This window comes from Phallusia mammillata, chromosome 1 (assembly GCF_965637545.1).
Source record: "Phallusia mammillata chromosome 1, kaPhaMamm4.hap1.1, whole genome shotgun sequence".
In the NCBI taxonomy this organism is placed as follows: domain Eukaryota; kingdom Metazoa; phylum Chordata; class Ascidiacea; order Phlebobranchia; family Ascidiidae; genus Phallusia; species Phallusia mammillata.
This window is the reverse complement of record NC_137252.1, coordinates 36,212,421-36,232,287: the sequence shown is the minus strand read 5'-3', so window position 1 is coordinate 36,232,287 and position 19,867 is coordinate 36,212,421. Positions and strand designations below refer to the sequence as shown.

General features: G+C 37.3%; 1 protein-coding gene across 2 annotated transcripts; it reads right to left on the bottom strand.

Moving 5' to 3' along the window:
* Positions 1 to 600: 600 nt before the first annotated feature.
* On the bottom strand, positions 601 to 19,441 carry LOC145224528 (PAN2-PAN3 deadenylation complex catalytic subunit PAN2-like). 2 transcript variants are annotated; one of them, XM_080091052.1, is made up of 29 exons: positions 19,256 to 19,441; positions 18,753 to 18,870; positions 17,995 to 18,164; positions 17,684 to 17,803; positions 17,536 to 17,617; positions 16,047 to 16,171; positions 15,873 to 15,989; positions 15,477 to 15,658; positions 15,147 to 15,265; positions 14,152 to 14,334; positions 13,504 to 13,629; positions 13,016 to 13,138; positions 12,290 to 12,421; positions 11,640 to 11,801; positions 10,485 to 10,578; positions 8,779 to 8,925; positions 8,388 to 8,494; positions 7,784 to 7,870; positions 7,584 to 7,699; positions 6,894 to 7,027; positions 6,688 to 6,718; positions 6,519 to 6,630; positions 5,814 to 5,950; positions 5,406 to 5,613; positions 4,881 to 5,052; positions 2,318 to 2,469; positions 1,517 to 1,610; positions 844 to 910; positions 601 to 783 (listed from the first exon to the last, which is right to left on the bottom strand). In XM_080091052.1, exons 1-29 carry the CDS (start codon positions 19,324 to 19,326, stop codon positions 660 to 662), a joined length of 3,612 nt encoding a protein of 1,203 aa, XP_079947178.1. In that variant the 5' UTR covers positions 19,327 to 19,441; the 3' UTR covers positions 601 to 659. The 2 variants fall into 2 exon arrangements, with proteins under 2 accessions (XP_079947178.1, XP_079947185.1); XM_080091059.1 differs by lacking the exon at positions 17,995 to 18,164 and having other exon boundaries at positions 19,256 to 19,322.
* Positions 19,442 to 19,867: the final 426 nt, after the last annotated feature.

Sequence of the window (19,867 nt, the reverse complement as noted above, 5' to 3'; positions counted from 1 at the left end):
TCAACGAAAGTCATGGGCGGCAGCATGTGCTCCTACGCCACTGCTGTGACGTTAAACTCAAATTGTGTAAATGGGTTTGTTTATTATTTCTGTTTTACCTATTGTACCCGAAACCTTGTTTTCAACAATCCGCAAAAAGAACAAAACAAGGTTCCGAGTTTCCTAAAAGTTTACAGAAACCTTATTGTTGTCAACAAGAAAGTTTGGAGTAAATCAAACGAGCGAGTAAAAGAAACGTAAAAAGCGTTATCTGTTTGCAAAAGGCAAATAACTAGGCTACACAAAAATGCGCAGGACGGTCTCTGCAGTTCTTGATTGCACAGAAAACTTGTGGTTCAGGGCTGAGGCAAAATTTTTCAACCACTGACTTTCCGGTAAAGTTTACCGCCATGTTGATGTTTTTTCGTGATCAATACTGGAGGACACTTGACATTGACCTTCCACTTTATTTCTACATCCTACATTTAACCAGCAATATTTTTTTCACGGGGTTCGAACCCAGGATGCTCCCGGGGACGAATCCCGATCAGGTGTTTATGTCTGTGTATGGGTCAGGCGCGCCGGGCCATTCGGCCATGTCCCTGCCCATTTACCCAGCAATAGAAATCCGGATCGTTTTATTTGGCGCCTCCAGTGGTAAACTTTACAACGAAAACAAATCAAACAGCGCCATCTTCCGGCACTTTCCACTCCAACCTTCTACCTTCCTCGTAAAGTTTGTTTAAAATATTTTGTGTGAATTCCGACATATTCTTGCCATGGTCGGTTAACTCCAGGTATTTCCTGCAAAGTAAACATTTTAATGAAGTTTGATTGACGTGTCTTGGACTCCTTGTATCTCACTTGTAGAGCTTTAACGCCGTCCTTGCATCCTCTATACTGTCGTGCATATCCTTCTGGATTTTTTCGCCTTCAGTAAAAAGCATTTTTATCGAGGTTTCTTTACGACATCTTGATAATTTGGAACACTATATACGGATCCGTTCATAAGTTTAATGAGAAACATAACGGCCCAAATAGACTTAAAAAGCGACATGCTTTATTTTTCAAACGTTTCAGCAAGTGCTCATGTCATTATCAGCGACTTGATTTATTTTTCACACGTTTTTGATGATGACATAAGCGTTTGCCAAAATGTTTGAACAATAAAGCATGTCGCTTTTTACGCATATTTCGGCCGTTATTTTCACCATTAAATTTGATAATTACCAAAATTTTCCTCTACAGTTTCGTAACATTTATTTCACATTTACGTTTATAAATAGACGAATATAAAAAAACGTGAATCTACGATTCCGGGTTCGATTTTTGAAAGCATAGAAAAAGTCATATATTTATAAATACAAAAAAGAGTACCGCCAACAAGTGGCTGCAAAATATTGAATTTACAGTTTATCTGTTTCAAACTGGGATTCATTAACGTTCTGAAAAATTAAAACAAACTTTACACAAAAAAGGTTTTTCACTCATCAACATTAACATGATAGGAAAAGTTTTAAGTGACGTTTTTTCTTACCTAGAAAGTACCATGCGAGGAACCTTAGTGAGATGTAACGTTTGCGGGGTTTATGGAAAAGGTGGACGGTGTCATGAACTTGGTCGTCTGGTACCTGCAACAAAACATATTCGTTACAAACCTTCAACAACGGTCTTTCAGGTGGATTTACACCTTTTTTGGTCTTTCAAACTTTCTCAATGTTGGTCGCCATTTTTTGAATGAGGGTTCTTCAACTAAGGAATTTGTGGCAATTTGTGGGTTTTGGGGGATTTTCCTTCCTGGTGGGCGATTTCAACATTACTGATTGTATAAATACATACAAGAACTGTGAGACTTAGCGAACTTTAACTTAAAAGCAGATTTTCACATGGGGCGCATCAGCTTAAACATGCTGCTATTTACATAAACTGTGTTTGCAGGCGTTTGAAAACTGTGATGTATTTGTATCATTTAATTTGGTAAATCTAGTGTAAGTTTATGTGGAATGTATTGGATTCTTCTCAACCGAGTAATGTCCCATTGTTCTTAATGTATTAGAATTGCCTGAAATAGACCTGCATGTTGTAGTAGCAATTAAATTACATTTTAACTGTAACAGAAGCTTTCATGTTGCTGGGTGAATCTAACCGCCCACATCTGCTCAAGAGGCAGAACTTTCGTACAGAATAACAACCTCATAGAGGGGGGCAATTTTAAGCCAGTGCCCTTGAAAGGGGGCGATTTCGCTAAATAGGTTGAAGGCCACTGTTTTAAATGATGCCAAGGAGCGCTCGATTCATGGGACAACTACGTCACGAGTATGATATTGGTTGAACTCACGAATATATTAATAACTTTGAAGTCCTTGCTGAGCCCATGACCGACAATGACGCATCCGCATTGAACCAGATACCGCAGTTTGCAGTAAGTAAGTTTCAACGTCGACAAATGTTTAGAAGAAATGGAGGCATCCAAATCACCAGGCTTTATCCCTACAACAACAACAAGCAACAGAAACAATTAAAAACAAGCAACAAAAACAATTAAAAACAAGCAACAGAAACAATAAAAAACAAGCAACAGAAACTTTTAAAAGCGATGACCTGACGACAACAAAATTACAAGCAAATAAACAGGTGGACTGATTTACAACTTAATGTTCTGTTAGTTTAGGTATAGCAGACCAGTGGTCGGCAACCACAGGGCCGCGGCGCGAAGCCGGTTCGTGAGGGGTTTGTTACCGGGCCGTATAAAACTTTCTCAAGGTTCACACTGAATCAAAGTTGTAACTAGAAGAGTGGCTTTCTGATATACTTCCATTTTATATATTCTATACGATATTTACCAATTTACTATACACATCATTTGATCTACACATATGATTGTTTTTGTAAACAAAAACTGATGGGTCCCCACACGCGTGTTTGTGCGGATTTACGGTAAACAAATGTTGCGGTGATTTTTAGATTATTGTCATAAAATTACAAAAACTTAAAAAAAAACGATACAAATACTTCAATTTAATCTCTTGCTTCGACCCAGATATTGTCGTCCAACGTCGGGTTTTAAACAAATTTTCCTACAAAACCTTAATAGTTATATTACAGACACTATAAATTAAACAGCCATTTGCTGCACTGGTATACATAACAAATTGTTTTTTACTTAACTTTGTTTCGCAAAACGACTACCATTGAGCTTTAGTAATCTCTCACTGACCTTTAGTAACCTCTTTTGACACCCTTTTTCAATAGCAAGCAGACTTAGTGTAAAACAATACCGGTTTGCCTAATTTATATTTGAGTATTGATTTGTCAAAAACATTCGAAAATTCGATCTTAACTGTGTTTGTAATACCTACAAGTTGACCTTTAGTGACCTGTGGTCATGCGGTGGCCAAGCTGACAACGAGAATTTAAAGACTATTTATCACGGCGATAAAAAGAAATTATGTTTATTTTTTCACCTTTATGTTGATCAACAATGTTTTGCTTGGCATTTACAAAACCGAAGCACTTTTATCGAATTTAAATTACGTCTTAGGCGTAAAACGTTCGCTGAAAGTGCGAGTGATAACTTATAAAACGACATGGCATTGCTGCGCAAAAACAGCTGATTTCTAATCACTGAAAAGACTGTCGCTTAAAACGTCTGTCCGGACGTCAAGCTGAGCACTCCCGCTCTGCACAAAACCGTTTTAATCGTAAACCAGTGAATGACTCCCTTGGGACTTCTGTCTGACTGACAGTGTACACAAACTATGGGCTGTGAAAGTCATTATTTGGCCGATTAAGGCAAATTCTTGAATACTAAACCAGTAACCTACTGCAAACAATTGTTTAAAATTTTAGCACATTAGGGCTTGTATTTCTGGCCTGAAACCAAATAAGATTATTTCGGGATTTAAGGGGTGACGATTATTTCGGGGTTAAAGGGGTAAAAAATGGGTAAATCCAATAAAAAATTAGAAAAGTATTTAGAATACCTTACATTGCACCAACCAACAAAGCATGAAACTCTTAGATCATGTACTTTAGTCAGTACAGCCGTTTTCAAATTTTACGTTTTGGGGGCTTGTGGGTGAACCGCTGGATCATTTGGGGTCAAACTTTAGGAGGATCAGGTTTTAAACAATAGCTAACATCTGTGTCAATTTGAATAAATTTAAAGCACTCTTTCTTGACCAAACGCGTTTGACAAACCAACGTTAGACAGAAACGAATATTTTGGGGTTTAGGGGGTAAAAATGGGTAAATCCTGTTAAAAGTTAGAAAATTCTTTAGAAAACATCACATTGCACCAACCAACAGAGCACATAACTCCTAGATGATGTACTTTAGTCAGTACAGCCGTTTTAAAATTTGTACGTTTTGGGGGCCTGTAGGTGAACCGCTGGGTCATTGGGGGTCAAACTTCAGGAGGATCAAATTTGGATTAATATGTAACATCTGTGCAAATTTGAATAAATTTCAAGCATTCTTTCTTGACCAAACGCGTTTAACAAACCAGCGTTAGACAGAAAAAAGAAAAAAAAATACGGACAAAAACAATATGTGTCTCCTTCATAGAAGGGGACCCATAATAATTGTAATCAGTTTTCAGTGCTAAACATTTGTGGTTTTTGAAGGTCGGTCCGTGATAAAAATTTCAGTTTTAAACCGGTCCGCAGTGCAAAAAAGGTTGCGGACCCCTGTAGTAGACAACTTGTGTTGTTTGTTTGTTTGTTTGTTTTTAAATCGTCTCTTTAGTTAAGAAGATAAGCGTGGGTTACTTTAAAATCGTGCAAATTTTTTAGGTCTGCAGTAGAGATGTACTGAATATTCGGTTTACCGAATTTATTCGGCAAAACTGTAAAAAATTCGGTACATCTCTAGTTTGTAGCTTAATTAAATCAACATGTCACCTGAGAACTTGGTGAGATAATCGACAACCTGCTCCTGAGTTGAAATGTAATCGTCGATAAACGGGGAACCTTCCTCATCGCCCTCTCCCCTAACAACGGTTATCCTAGCAACAAGAAGATGGCTCGGTTTTATTGTGGAACGCGTTCCGTCGCTGTGTAATTCCGCTTCTTCCTGTTTAAAGTATTTTATAAGAAGATTCCGTAAATTTCGAAAATTCGCTCTCCGAATACACATTTGCGGATTCGGGGATAAAACCAGCCGGAAAAACATCACAGTTGTAAACGAACCTGAAACTGGAGTCCGAACCCGGATCCCAAGACAACCAACACAATAAACAATTGGTCTTCAACAAAGCGTTTTAGGGCTGTTTGACATAAGGTCAGGTCCAGCAACTGGCTACTTAGTGGTTGCATTTATTGAAAAAACTACTGACACAGAGTGTAAAGTCAGGTCCGAATCAATCGAACAAACCTTCGCTATCAGCGCAATTAACATGAAGCAAACCAGCAAGTTAACAAACGTACAGCGTTGAGTGTAACAAACTCGGCATCTAAAGCGATGAGCATCCCTGGTTTAGTGGGAACTTCATGGGGTAACAAAGGTGTGAAAGTCATCGCTGCAGGAGGACTTCTCGGTTCCACACTTGAACTCAACCGATGTCGACCTTTCGAAATACTTGGGGTCGGGAGCAGGATTTTTGAGGTTAACGGAAAGTTGATCTGAATTTTGTGTCTGTGAACCAGAAAAGGGGATTAAAAAAATAAACAAATCACACCGGTTCACACAATTAAACTACGACGGTTACCACAATTAAGCAAAACCCGTCATTGAAATGTTTCGACATCCAACCAACTTCAAGTGTTCCTGTCTTGTGAGTTTTCCATGAAAACATAAACACCCACAATTCGAATCAAATTACGAGTTAAACCAACCTCTCATTAATGTCCTTCCTCATGTAGTAAAACACGCAGGGGACTTTCCACTTAAGGTCAAAATCGACGCTTTCCTCTTTGTCAATTGCGCTTATTTGAAAATCGTTGAATAAATACCACTGCGTGTGAGTGACGCCCTGGAATCAAATCATGTGTTTAAACCAGCGACGATTTTAACCGGCTTTGTTGCGTGCAAAAAAACTTAAGTTCCTCGCACTTATATCATATTAGTCTTGTCATATATGAAGCTACCCTGGTATAAAACAATATTAACCAACTTAACAAATATATGGTCGTACGTGTAAAGCTTTAAAATTATTTTATGCTGTTTGAATGGTAAACCGTTTATTTTTTAGGCTGTTTTTATGGTAAACCGTTTATTTTTTAGGCTGTTTTTATAGTAAACCGTTTATTTTTTAGGCTGTTTTTATGGTAAACCGTTTATTTTTTAGGCTGTTTTTATGGTAAACCGTTTATTTTTTAGGCTGTTTTAATGGTAAACTTTTTTTATGCTGTTTATAATTCAACAAAACTTGAGTTGTAACTTTGGTGAAAAGTTTTAAAATTGTAATTTACTGGACAATATGTAGTTAACGTAACAAAACACAAATTTACACAATCGTGGGTCTGTGAAATTTTTTGAGGCCTGTGCAAAAGTTTAAAAAATACTGGTTCAGTGAGTTATACAGCTCAGAGACACAGCACCTCTTTGCGTTGGTGGAAAGTTTTCCCCACATTAATATGAGCGACGAGATTTCCACCGGTCCTCGGGTCGTTGACGTGAGCAACTGTGCAATACAACTCGTACTCTACAAACCTGCGTCGATAAAACTCATATTATCCACGATCATGAAGGTTAAAATCTAACACTTACTCCAAATTTTCAGTGGCCTCCTTTGGTTCATCTGTAGAATATTAGACATTAGAGATTTCATCAAATCGCAACACAAACATCAATTTACTAGGGATGTACCGAATATTCTGTTTGCCCAATTTATTCGGCCGAATCAGTCATTTTTGCGAATATTCGGTTTCGGCCGAACCCAAATTTAGCCGATTCGTTACATCACAACAATTTACCCCAATCGTTGTCAGATTGAACCACGAGTTCTTGGTTTTCTTTGATTGACATTTTCAGGTTCAATGGAACCCAGCCTGATAATGAATTCCGTTCGAACGAAAAGTCGAGTCCTTCTCGCTCAGCAAAAACGTTCCTGAAACAACAGTTTATTTGGCGCAAGGTTTCAGCTCTTACAGTTTGACCCTGAGCCAGGTACCCAATATTATTTGTATATACAGGTGAGGGAAGTCTCAAACCGTTGAAACACAAGCAACAGCAACATACACAATAAAAACCAGCAACAAACAGGCAGAGCTACTAACGCAGGAACTCACAAGACGCCCGGTTTGGGAATTTCCGGTAGGTGGTGCAACGGAACACAGGCGTTTACGGTGACAATAATTACAGCAGTTTGGGGCAGGAGCTTGGCCGAACGGTCTGGCGCGCCTGACCCATATACAGACATAAAAAACCCTGATCGGGATTCGTCCCCGGGAGAGTCCTGGGTTCGAACCCCGTGAAAAAAAAAAAAAAAAAAAAAAAATTACAGCAGTTTGTAGCATGCTGACTCAGCTATTATTGTTGCCGTAAACGCCTGTGTTCCGTTGCGCCACCTACCGGGAATTCCTAAATCGGGCAACTTGTGAGTTCCTGTGTTATTAGTTTTTAACACAATAAAAGAAACACAGCGTTCAGGGAAAAATACATACCAAGCATCACTGGATGAGAGCTGAGTTGTTTTTTGTGAATCAACATTCGATGTTCGACGGCTCCGACTTTCCTCCAACTTTTTTTCCATTTTCTCACTAAACAATTCAGTTTGAACCTGACAACAAACGGATAAACAGGTCATAGTGAAAACTACACACAATAAAGTAAAAAACTGTTTTCAAATTTCAAACAAACTCACTTTCCAGAAATGGAAGTTTTCGTCTCTCATCAGTGAGCAGTTGAGTGCCAAAATATCGGGCAAAGTACATGGGGTTTTGGTCTGGATCTAAACATTAAAAGTTCACTTGTTCATTTACATTTCTATTTAATGGTAAGAATTGAAAAGAAAGCACCAACAATGATTTCTACATTGTGGATCAAAACTTTTTTGCAGAATAGTGAGCCACAAAAACCTGTTTCCTAGATCAACTGCAGGCGACATTCGACTGACATAAGCACATGCCACAAATCATCATCGACATAAAGACAAGTTAACAAATACGTAACTCTTCCAGCAGTTTTTATTGTAAGTCAAGCTTTCTTTCACTGCATTTTTGTGTGTTTTTATCGCCTTTGTTGCTTTATAGCAGATTTGTGTTTTAAATTATGTCATTACCCTGATAAAGGTATCTTGTCCGATATGTGGAAACCTGTAATAAAAACTGGTTGAAGAGCCACATGTCTGTCAATACATTATGCCTGGCAGCGACAGCTTATTTATGAAGACAAGGTTGCTGGAATGAGCAGCTAAACACTCAGTTTGCTCAGCTACTTCAATTAAAAGCAAAACCTGAGTAACCTACCATTGGTTGATAGGTCTCGCTCACTTCATCCCACGATTTTGTGTGAACTTGAGAACAGATGCTGTTACGAATAATTGTTGAAAACGGGACATATTTGGGGGGTTCACCTGCAAAAATTTTACACAATAAAAAGCACTTGTATCCAGTGGTGGGATTTAGCCGGTTTTGCACTGGTTCTATAGAACCGTCTCATGAAATTTTATGAGATCAGCAAACCGGTGAGCATTACTGGTTACTGTCAATGGACTTTTTGTAACAGAACCGGCTGAAACATATGACCTTTCTGATAGAACCCGCTGACAAAAAATTTGAATCCCACCACTGTTTGTATCATATAAAAAAATAATTCTGCCTGACAGAAATTTGTAAACACAACAAAATATTTTCGCACCAGGTTTTCCAACTGATGGGAAAGTAAGATTGAAAAGGAACTGAGATGTTTTCCGTTCTGTAGTTCGACCGTTGCGAAATTGTGTGGAAATTTTCATCTCAGATCCAAAAAGTTTGTCAATTAACGATTTTGGCTCGCTGGATGATTCTGTAAATACCGACAAAGCAGGTTCAGTGTAAGCAATATATTAAATCACAATTCATCCACAATAACACTGATTAACTGTGAGTTTTAAACTAGAAGGGTGGCTTAGCACATATTGCCCTTGCATATACACTATAACCTATTTTAAAACATAAATATATTTCCTATGCTTATTTTGTATTGGGTCCCATATTAGCCATCGTCTTTTATAACTTTAGTCGTTTCTACAGGCACAAACTCATGGGTCCCCACACATGCAAAGTTGAAAATAATGCAATTCAAGAGATAACCATGAGAAAGTCGGGGGTTGTAAGGTAAAACACAGTGATCGGCACTGGGCTTAAATAATAATACTATGTAGAATACAAACTATAAAATAAGATTCACCCCAGATATTGTTTGAAGTATGTCCTATTTAACGTTTCAAAAAACTGACCCATTTTAGGGGGCTAGTAGGGCAACTAATTGGGTTCGACACACAAACTAAAAATATACAAAAACCACATGGACTTAATCAATAGTACTGCAAAATTTCAGCCCAATCCGCCAATGTTTAAAATTTCGACCACTAGAGGTGTTTTGAGCAACAACCGTTAACATGGCGCAAAAACGACCACCAAGCAACCCACCAACGAGCAACATACAACTGGTTGCCCTTGTAACACTATTGCGCCAAAGAAATCTTTCGTTTGTGGTGCCCAGTAACCTACAAATACGTTTTACACTTTAGGGGCTTGTAGGGTAAACGTTAGGACTACAGGGTTGAACACAACAATTGACACCTATAAATGGCATACTATACAAGAAATCCAAATTTCAGCCAATTCTGACACTGTTTAAAAACTCACCCATTTTGGGGGGCTAGTGGGGTAAATACTGGGGTTATCAACAAAAACAAAGTGGGATGCACATCTACATAACTATATCTACCATCTGTGTAAATTTCAGCCAAATCCATCAAACATTTGATGGAAAAACGAGTCGGACAAACTTCGGGGTAAAAACATCCATTTTAGGGGGCTAGCGGGGTAAATACTGGGGTTATCAACAAAAACAAAGTGGGATGCACATCTACATAACTACATCTACCATCTGTGTAAATTTCATCCAAATCCATCAAACATTTGATGGAAAAACGAGTCGGACAAACTTTGGGGAGAAAAAAAAATGAAAGAAAAAAAAGAAAGAAAAACAAACAAACAATTTGAGTAAAATCAATATGTGTCCCCTTTAGGGAAGGGGACCCATAATTAAGATATTTTTTTTACTAGTTCATTGATAGTTAAAATTATAAAGATCAGAAGTATAAAATATAAAATGGCATTCCATATGGAAAGCAAAAGGCTAGAAATATTAAACCCCACTGCCAATTAGATTTTTTATTGACTATAACGCTTTCAATAAGCCTGCCGCTCTATGATTTACAATAAGTAGGGCTGGGTTAGATGCATTCCACACAAAAATGCTATTGCAACGTTAAACACATTTATTTATACTTCCGATCTTTATAACTTTCAGCTATAAAATGTTACCAGTTTCAATATTTGATGTGAAATAATTACCACGTTGATTTTTGCTGTCAACATTTTCTTCCAATTCATCAGGGTCAAGGATTATGACATCAGGACTTTCCTCCTTGTTGACTGGAATAGTTTCCTAAAAATAAAAATTAGAAGGGTGGCTTAGCACATATTGCCCTTGCATATACACTATAACCTATTTTAAAACATAAATATATTTCCTATGCTTATTTTGTATTGGGTCCCATATTAGCCATCGTCTTTTATAACTTTAGTCGTTTCTGCAAGCACAAACTCATGGGTCCCCACACATGCAAGGTTGCAGATAATGCATTCAAGAGATAACCATGAGAAAGTCGGGGGTTGCAAGGTAAAACACAGTGATCGGCACTGGGCTTAAATAATAATACTATGTAGAATACAAACTACAAAATTAGATTCACCCCAGATATTGTTTGAAGTATGTCCTATTTAACGTTTTTTAAAAAAGGGGGCTAGTAGGGTAACTAATTGGGTTCGACACACAAACTAAAAAATATATAAAAACCACAATGACTCAATCAATAGTACTGCAAAATTTCAGCCCAATCCGCCAATGTTTAAAATTTCGACTACTAGAGGTGTTTTGAGCAACAACCGTTAATGTTTCTGACGTCATGGGGCTGTTAACAAGCCCCTAACTGTCATGGCGCAAAAACGTCCACCAAGCAACCCACCAACGAGCAACATACAACTTGTTGCCTATGTAACACTATTGCGCCAAAGAAATCTTTCGTTTGTGGTGCCCAGTAACATACAAATACGTTTTACACTTTAGGGACTTGTAGGGTAAACGTTAGGGCTACAGGGTTGAACACAACAATCGACAACTATAAATGGCATACAAAACAAGAAATCCAAATTTCAGCCAATTCTGACACTGTTTAAAAACTCACCTATTTTAGGGGGCTAGCGGGGTAAATACTGGGGTTATCAACAAAAACAAAGTGGGATGCACATCTACATAACTATATCTACCATCTGTGTAAATTTCAGCCACATCCATCAAACATTTGATGGAAAAACGAGTCGGACAAACTTTGGGAAGAAAACAAAAACAAAAAAAACTAACAATTTGAGTAAAATCAATATGTGTCCCCTTCAGGAAAGGGGACCCATAATTAGCTCAAAAAATTAAAACATGACAAGAAAACCTACAGAGTGGAGTTGCTGGAGAATAAATCGATTCCAGTTCTGAATCAAATGACCAAGATTGCTACTCCCTCCAGTGGACAATTGTTCTGATTTGTTTGAGTTTTGTAAAAGTCCGAGAGCTGTAGCTTCCGGGATGGTCCTGAATGCCCGGAGAAAATTGCTTGCCTTTAAAAACAAAATTTCAAGTGAAAATTTTTTATTTTTTTTAAAATCAGATTCAAGCCCAACACAACAAGATGTTGTTGCTTCTGCAAGCACGAAGGTAGGTTTTACCAAGCTAACATTTTACATACTATTGACCTATGTTGTTAATAGAGCACATTGATTTATTTTATATTGAGCCACTCGTTAAGATGATATTAAGCATGATTGTTTCCTCCAGCATAAACTCATGGGTAGACATAAACCCCTAAAACATGTGAATTTGTTAGTTAAATGTTTTACAAGACAAGCACATGAAAGGATGGACATTTAGGATCAAATCAAGTAGATGATATACTGCAATATACTTTAACCTGCATAAGTTTATTAATGGGCACAGTTACAATGATTTATTAATTTGGGCTAAAACTAACATCAAAATCTGGTTTTATAATAACATTAAAACAAAATAATGTTTAAACACACAATGCTAATGCGTCATCTGAACTTACAAGTAAAACACCAGAAGTAGCGGAATCCTGCATAAAGAATAGAAATCCCAGTTCTTCAGCAAGATCAAATTCCTTGTTTAAATTGTGGTGACTTTGTAAACCACAACGAAGGGGTTCGATAAAGTAAAGAACCTAATAAGAAAAATAAAAAAGAAACATGATTATTTTCATGGTGTAAAATATATACCCGTATGAACCTCCACAACTTCCATTGTAAGTAGGGATCTCGGCACTAAGCATCGCTGTTTTTGATGCTCGGTGCTCGGCCTAACAGTTGTACAAACTGACCCGAGCATTAAATTTGCATGTTCATGCTCTGCTAACTTAAAAAACTAGTGTTTGAAAGATATTCAAAAATAGAATGACTGTTTTTAAATGCATTACATAATAGAAAAACACATACTTCTGGGGCCTGTACAGCCAAATACCCCATTTCGAAAGCTACAAAACTAGCATTGAATTGGAAATTTTTGGGACATCACAATGCCCTGGACATCAACATTTGATGTTCGGTGTTGGGAACAAACAGAACATTTGCAAGTTTGGCCCATCCTCAATTATAAGTATGGCAATAAAACTAAGATGCAGAAGCATCAAGTCAAACTAACTAAGCTTTTTACTTAACATTCGCCAGATTATCACAGAATAGTGCCAGTTGACTTCAAAACCTGTGTAATCTATAATATAACAATGTTGCAACAGACGTTGTTACAACACAAAACATACCTGCAACATGCAATTGCAATAAGCATTCGGAATGTTCGGGTCCAAGCCGGGAAAATTTGTTTTGTTGTAATGTTGGATCATTTCATTTTCCTCATAACCGAGTTTGGAATATTTAAATATCACCTGCAACAGTTTGGTGGTTTAGTTTATTCTGCTTATAAAATCATAAAAGCTTAAGACATTATTAGGTTGCTGTCAACTTAAACAGCTAAAAGTAAGTTATGCTTGACAATTACAAAAATGGCATGATATTACAAGTAGTTTCTATCAACACTCGTAATTAAAACTTAAAGCTGGAATCACCCAGTCCGTTGCTTGGTGGATGAAGACTAATGAGCCTTATAGCAATAGATGTAAGTTCAGAAAAAACAACTTAGTCGTTCATTCTTTAGCTTTACTTTCTATCATCAGTTAAAACTACATTGTCTGGATAACACCACAAACATAAAAAACCTCATTGCTTACTAAGAAAAACAGAGAAACATCACCTTTCTATATTTTTTTGGGACCATGAACAAATGCGGTTGTTCGTCTCTACCCAGTGGAGAATCAGGAACTGCTGCTTTCTTTCCTTTTGCGTCTTGCAACGAAATATCCTTAAGTTTATAAGGAACCTGAAAGACAGACATTATTAGTAAAGTTTAGCCAGCAGTTGCAGCGAAGAATTTTACATGACAAATTCGAATAATAAGATTTTGGTTGCTTTTTAGTAAAGTCATTATTTGTTTACAAAAATGTTGCTGAAAAAATCTGGCGAATCACAAATCTCATGCTGAATCCAAAACTGTAGGCTACAATTAGCTAAGAATCATTTCAGCCGATTACTTCTATTAAATCACATGGAAAGACTTGACGAAATGAATTGCTAACTAGAAAGGTGGTTTTCTATTATACTTCCATTTATATATTCTATATCCTATTTACTATACACATCATTTGACCTACACATATGAAATTTTGGATCAAATTTGGATAACTAACTAACATCTCTGTAAATTTGAATAAATTCAAAGCACTCTTTCTTGACCAAACGCATGGAACAAACTCAGCGTTAGACAGAATCAGAAAAAATGAAATAAAGAAGAAAAAAATACGGACAAAAACAAACTGGGTTCCCTTCCCCAGAATCAGTTTACCTGGTTTCTCTTTCGGTTGCCAGGATTCGGAGCGTATCCGATCCCTTGAACAACTTTCATACTTCGCAGCAGCTCAGGGTTGATGGGAGGAGGTCTACGACTGACAGGGACGCAATACTCCTGGGGCCAGTCAGAAAGCAGGGGTTCCTGGCAGTACGGCATCGCGATAACCGACAGTGGAGTCTGTGAATTAATTATGTCAATCTTACTGCAGGGTGAATTTTTTTAGCCTGTGCCTTGTCATAAGGAAATGCTTGGGAGACCGACTTGATTCGGTATAAGGCAGACCTGGGCATTTTACAGCCCGTGGGCCACATCCGGCCCGTTGGCTGTCCCTGTCCGGGCCGCGTGAGGTTTAGGTCAATTAAAACATCAATCCAATATAGGTCTATTTATGCTATGCATGAAATACGGCAAATTTGCTGTTATTTTAAAAAGCCATTTGTTAGATATGATTGCGTAGTGATGCACATGCGTAGCCGAACAGCTACGTGTGATGCTGGTCAAAATCGTCATAGAACACAAGCTGTTTGTTACGCGATAAAGCCTATAGTGCTCTTTTGTGTCAAAATAATTCAGCGGGGATGGGAAAAACAGATAAATCTGCCATCTTAAAAGCTTAAACGCGAATTTGATCAACCTAATTAAATAAAAACTTTGAGTTTTAACATTTCAGCGTAATATTGCAAGCTAAATTGCTATTTTCCATGTCAATTTGCCCGCTTATTTTTTATGCAAACTATAAATATTCGCATTACAACGCTCAAATGTAGAATAAAGTTTAACCAAGTTATCGTTGGCTTGGCCCTCAGACATAAGTTAGGTTTCTTAAGTGGCCCCTTTTAAAAATGAATTGCCAACCCCTGGTATAAGGCCTTCGAAAGGCCTGGCATACCATGATGTTAATTAATGCACAGCACCTAACTACAGATTGCCATGTCAGCATTACAGTGCAATTTTCAGTGTTGTAAGTATTCTCCAAAACAATCACAAACCATTTCATTGTCAATATCAATTGAATCTAATGTTTCAGCAACATCTGGAAACTGAGGATCCTTTTGAAACTTGTTGAAAGTCGGATTAGCACTCGCAGACCACATGTGTAAACAACCACCTGCAAAATAAACATGTTCTTCATACAAACAGATAAAATTATAACTAAAAATCATTTTTGGACTAAATCATAAAATGTCACTCAAATTGGCTATAGGTAAATTGATACAACCTTTAATGGAGTTTAAACCTGTGGCATTAAATATTCCACCATAAAAGTCCTGGAAATGACTTTCGGAAGGTTTGAGTCAATTTTTAAATAAATTCCTTACCTGAGTCAACGAATGCAATAGCTTGCATTGAACGTGATATATCCAAGTTTACGATACTTGCAGCCATCAAGTTTGCCTGATATATTGGAGTTGTGGGTGTTATTGCTGCGTTGTCTTCAATTAACAAAAACTGCCCGGCTTGTGACATCACAAGCATTCGACGTGTATAGGTCGACAAAAACCTAAATTAAACATAAACAAATCAACAGTGGCTTCGGGTAAAAATTTCTCAGGCTGATTCTGTTTGTCGTGGTTTTCACAGATTGTTAACAACGGATATTGTGTAAAGCTGTGTATAATACTGATAACTTGACACAGATTAGTTACATTGGAATATCCACCAAATGAAATGTCAACCAAACAATTATATGTCAAGTTAAGATAATTGTATCTTACCTCAGAAATGAAGGTTGGACAACACATTGTATAGGGGATAACGACCTCATCATTCTAAGGTCATAAACTTTTACAAAGGGATCAAGACTTAGATGCTGTGAACCCTGATTGCTCGACCTGAAACAATGAATTGTTGGAAAACTTTTCAAATTTGTGGAGAAAATGGTAGTTTACCCAGATCGTTGTGAAAAGCCACACGTTATCAACAAGTGACCGTTGGCATCAAAATCTGACAAAGTGCCAGTATGTGCGTCAAGTGTGCGGACAACTTGCAACGAGTCACTGTCACGAAGTATCACCTGCAAAATCACATAGTTAATTTCCAACAAACACAAAACCATGTGGTAAGAAACCTACAAACAGTTTCTCAGCAAGGCAACTAGAAAAGTTACTTTCCCATGTGCAATGTTCACTATTGCCATTTACTAAATCTCAATTTGGTTACATCAATTGCCATAATTACTATCCACATATATCCCTACACTTGCATGACATTTAACAGCATAAAAACACAATGACAACTATTTACAACTGTTAGAACTCTACATAATAAAAACACCGCCCGGTTGTATGAGTGCGGCAGAGGTGATTTATGAACCTAAACAATCATCGCTCTAACATGTGAAAACCAAGTGTCAAGGGTGCAATAGTGCTTTGAAGGAAACCACAAAGTATTTAGAATTTTCCTAGATTTTGAGCAGTGCCTTTACAAACATAATAGTTTTTAACAAATTTAAAATACAACACCAAAATTTCAAAACACAAACACAGGTTTTATAAGATGATACTGCAACTTGTGTAACTTTAAAACTTTTAGTTACATTTCTGATTTGAGCAAAAAAATCAGAGCCAGTATATGTGTGTAGAACAGGAGCGGGCAACTTCTCCAGTCGGCGGGCCTGATATGGGAAAATGAAGTACTTGGCGGGCCGGATTCCTGAATCGATACACTAATGGCGTATTTATCCAGTGATTTAAAACGGATTTTTGACCACCTAAACTAAATACAATCAAGAACGTCGCAACTACAATACAGTCCAAACAATCTAACTGATACAACATAAAATTATTCACCACAGCAAATTTAATGCATATACCACAGACTTAGATACTGCTGAAATACTAATTAGGGTACACATGTGGAAACAAAGGAAACCGTGAAAGCAGGCCATGCACAAGGTTGGCAGTTATGTCGTAACAATGGACGTATGGTGCAATAGTAACAACGGCGGGAAAGTTTTTCTGTTATTGGGGAGCGTTACTGTTTGTTACAACTATAATTTGACGTAGTAAGCAAGTAGTGGGGGATTCGGCAGACTGTGGCCACGGGCCACGTTATCATGTAAGACCAGAAACTGTCTGCGGGCCGCTCAAAATCCCGTTGCGGGCCGTTTGTTGCCCGCCCCTGGTGTAGAACATAACGACATTTCAACAAGTGCTATTGACATCATCAGGTTATAAGAATCAAAAGCAACAGAAGGCATACAACTAGGTGACGCACAAAGGTAAAAAAGGCGACACAAAGTTAAAATGTAAAAGCAATTAAACGGAGATAAAATAAAGCGCACGCACATTTTTTGCTCAAATTATTCCAAACCGTGAATAGTGTGCCTAAATTTCTGATTTGTCAACAAAAATAAAGTTTCACAATAAAACCTCCTACCTTTCCATTATAAGTTCCACAACATAAAAACTTTGAAGTACTCCTGAATATTGCAGTTGCCTGGTCGTCGGTCAGAGCAATTCTAAAACATTATGTTACAAATGTTACAACTTTGATTCAAAAACAGGAACTTATGTTACAAACTTACTTCTTTGTCATTGTTTCTGTGTTAATGTCGTACTCAATTAACGCTGTGTTCTTTCCACCAAGTAAAATATTACTGTCCTTCCTCAAAGACATACATTGAGTGTTTTGTAAAATATCATTTCTGAAAAACAGAAATCCACCAAACTGCTTCACCAAGTCATGTTTGCGGCAGTTTATATGTGACAACATGACCAATGGTCTAAATTTCTCTTTATCACTCAGACGAAGATTTTAGTCACACTCTTATTCAGCTATACATTTATTTGTTGTTATTTTACAATGCACATCCAAGTAGTTGACATTATATCTTACGTAAACTCAAATTGAGTGACTCCACGATTTAACGAACATCGCAGACTGTTTTTTGTAAGCGACAAAATTCTGTCACCAATTGTCAATATTTCAACAACGGGGTTCGACGGATGAACTTGAAATGACGTGTATTTTTGATTGGTTGGTCCATAGTATGAGGTGACATGACCCTAAAAACAACGCTTTGTAGGACAACGCACATATTAACATAGTACCTAATTCTTCCCATTAAAAAAACTTGACATGCCAACAGATTTGCATTGAATCATAGCTGGAATTTGGCTCCAATTAACCATTCGTGAAGCGAATAAACAAATCTGGTACTTTCGTTTATGAGCTGCAGGTAAAACATGATAGGCCCAAACTGCTGTGACAAATTTAACTAAATTGGAGGTTTGGTGCGCTTGCAAAATAGCGACGTGAATTTATTTTTAAGGGGAACTGTGCAATTTCAAGACATATGAATCAAAATGTCAGACAGCACATATTGTTAGTGCAGCTGGTGATGAGAAATATGTAGCTTATCATCTATTGGCTTTTACAATTGCTTTGTAGTTTTCATGAAAAAAATCAAATAATAAAGAATTGTTTTATGGTGATAAAGGATTTCTGCCTAAAAAACACCTAATATACATTTTTACAACATTGCTGTTCCTGGTAAACATAAATATTAATGAGCACAACTTTTCTGTTGTGGTTCAATTTAGGAGAAATATCATAGCTGTCATTTTCTAAATAGAAGCAATGTTAAAACTCACATGTTGATTGCCCACCCACAGTAGCTCAAATGATGAATCAAAGTGGACGGCACTTGCACCAAACTGTGGAGCACCATCGATTGGGAGAACATTTAGCTCAAGATATTCCCCAACAATTCTACAACAAACATGTTGCAAAAATATTTTATATTTCCCAACATATTGAGTTTTTAGTTCAACAAAGATTTTGGGGCTCGCTAATGTTTTTAGTGCACATATAGAGATACCATTTACCATTTATCAATATGCATGATGGTGAGAAACTGATATTTATAGCCAATGTTTTTTTGATTTTACAAGAACCAGAAATTGCACAAGCATCATTTTCTGGTGTAGTTTAGACATTTCGTTTTAATCTGGTAAAACGCCACAAGAATAGAAACTATAATGTTTAAAGAATAAATGCAATCCTAAAAAAAAGCAAATTACAAACTCAATAATTCCCTTTAATTCAGTTTGGCAACATTATGTTACCACTTTTTGTGCCACTACATTATACTCACGGTATTTGACCAACGTTAGAAACAGCATGTTGCGTAGGTGCCGGATATTCCGATCCGCCAACAGTAAACATTATCGCATTGTTCGAAGTCCTTTATTGTTCCATCACAATCACAACTTACTACAGAAAACAAAACAACGTGCAAATATCAGGGAGTTCCCCGCCCGAATGGTAGTTTGTGGTATTTGGCGGGCGCTGCAGTTTTTACATCAGGAACACCGAAAAATGGCATTCATAACATAGTTGATTATGATTAAAATAGAATGGCGCAACTTTCAGGTAGGTTTTACAGTACAGGCGCAAACAACATTGATATATACTATTTTTTAACGCATTTAAACGCTTTGCTGCCGTGTTTATGTTTGTTTTATCTATTTTGTACAAAAATATGCTTCCTTTGCAAGAAGGGTTGTAGGCTACGTTTGGAAAATTGTAGCCGCAATCGCATGCCAAGTAACTGTTCTCCTCATATCTTACTTCTGCTTGTATGTTTTTACCGATACGGTCGTATTCATGTACCACATAGATATAAACTTATTCCAAGTTCCAACCCAGCGCACGCAGCCAACCTTTAAACCAACTTAACTCTGCAACTGGATTCTATGCAGCTTCC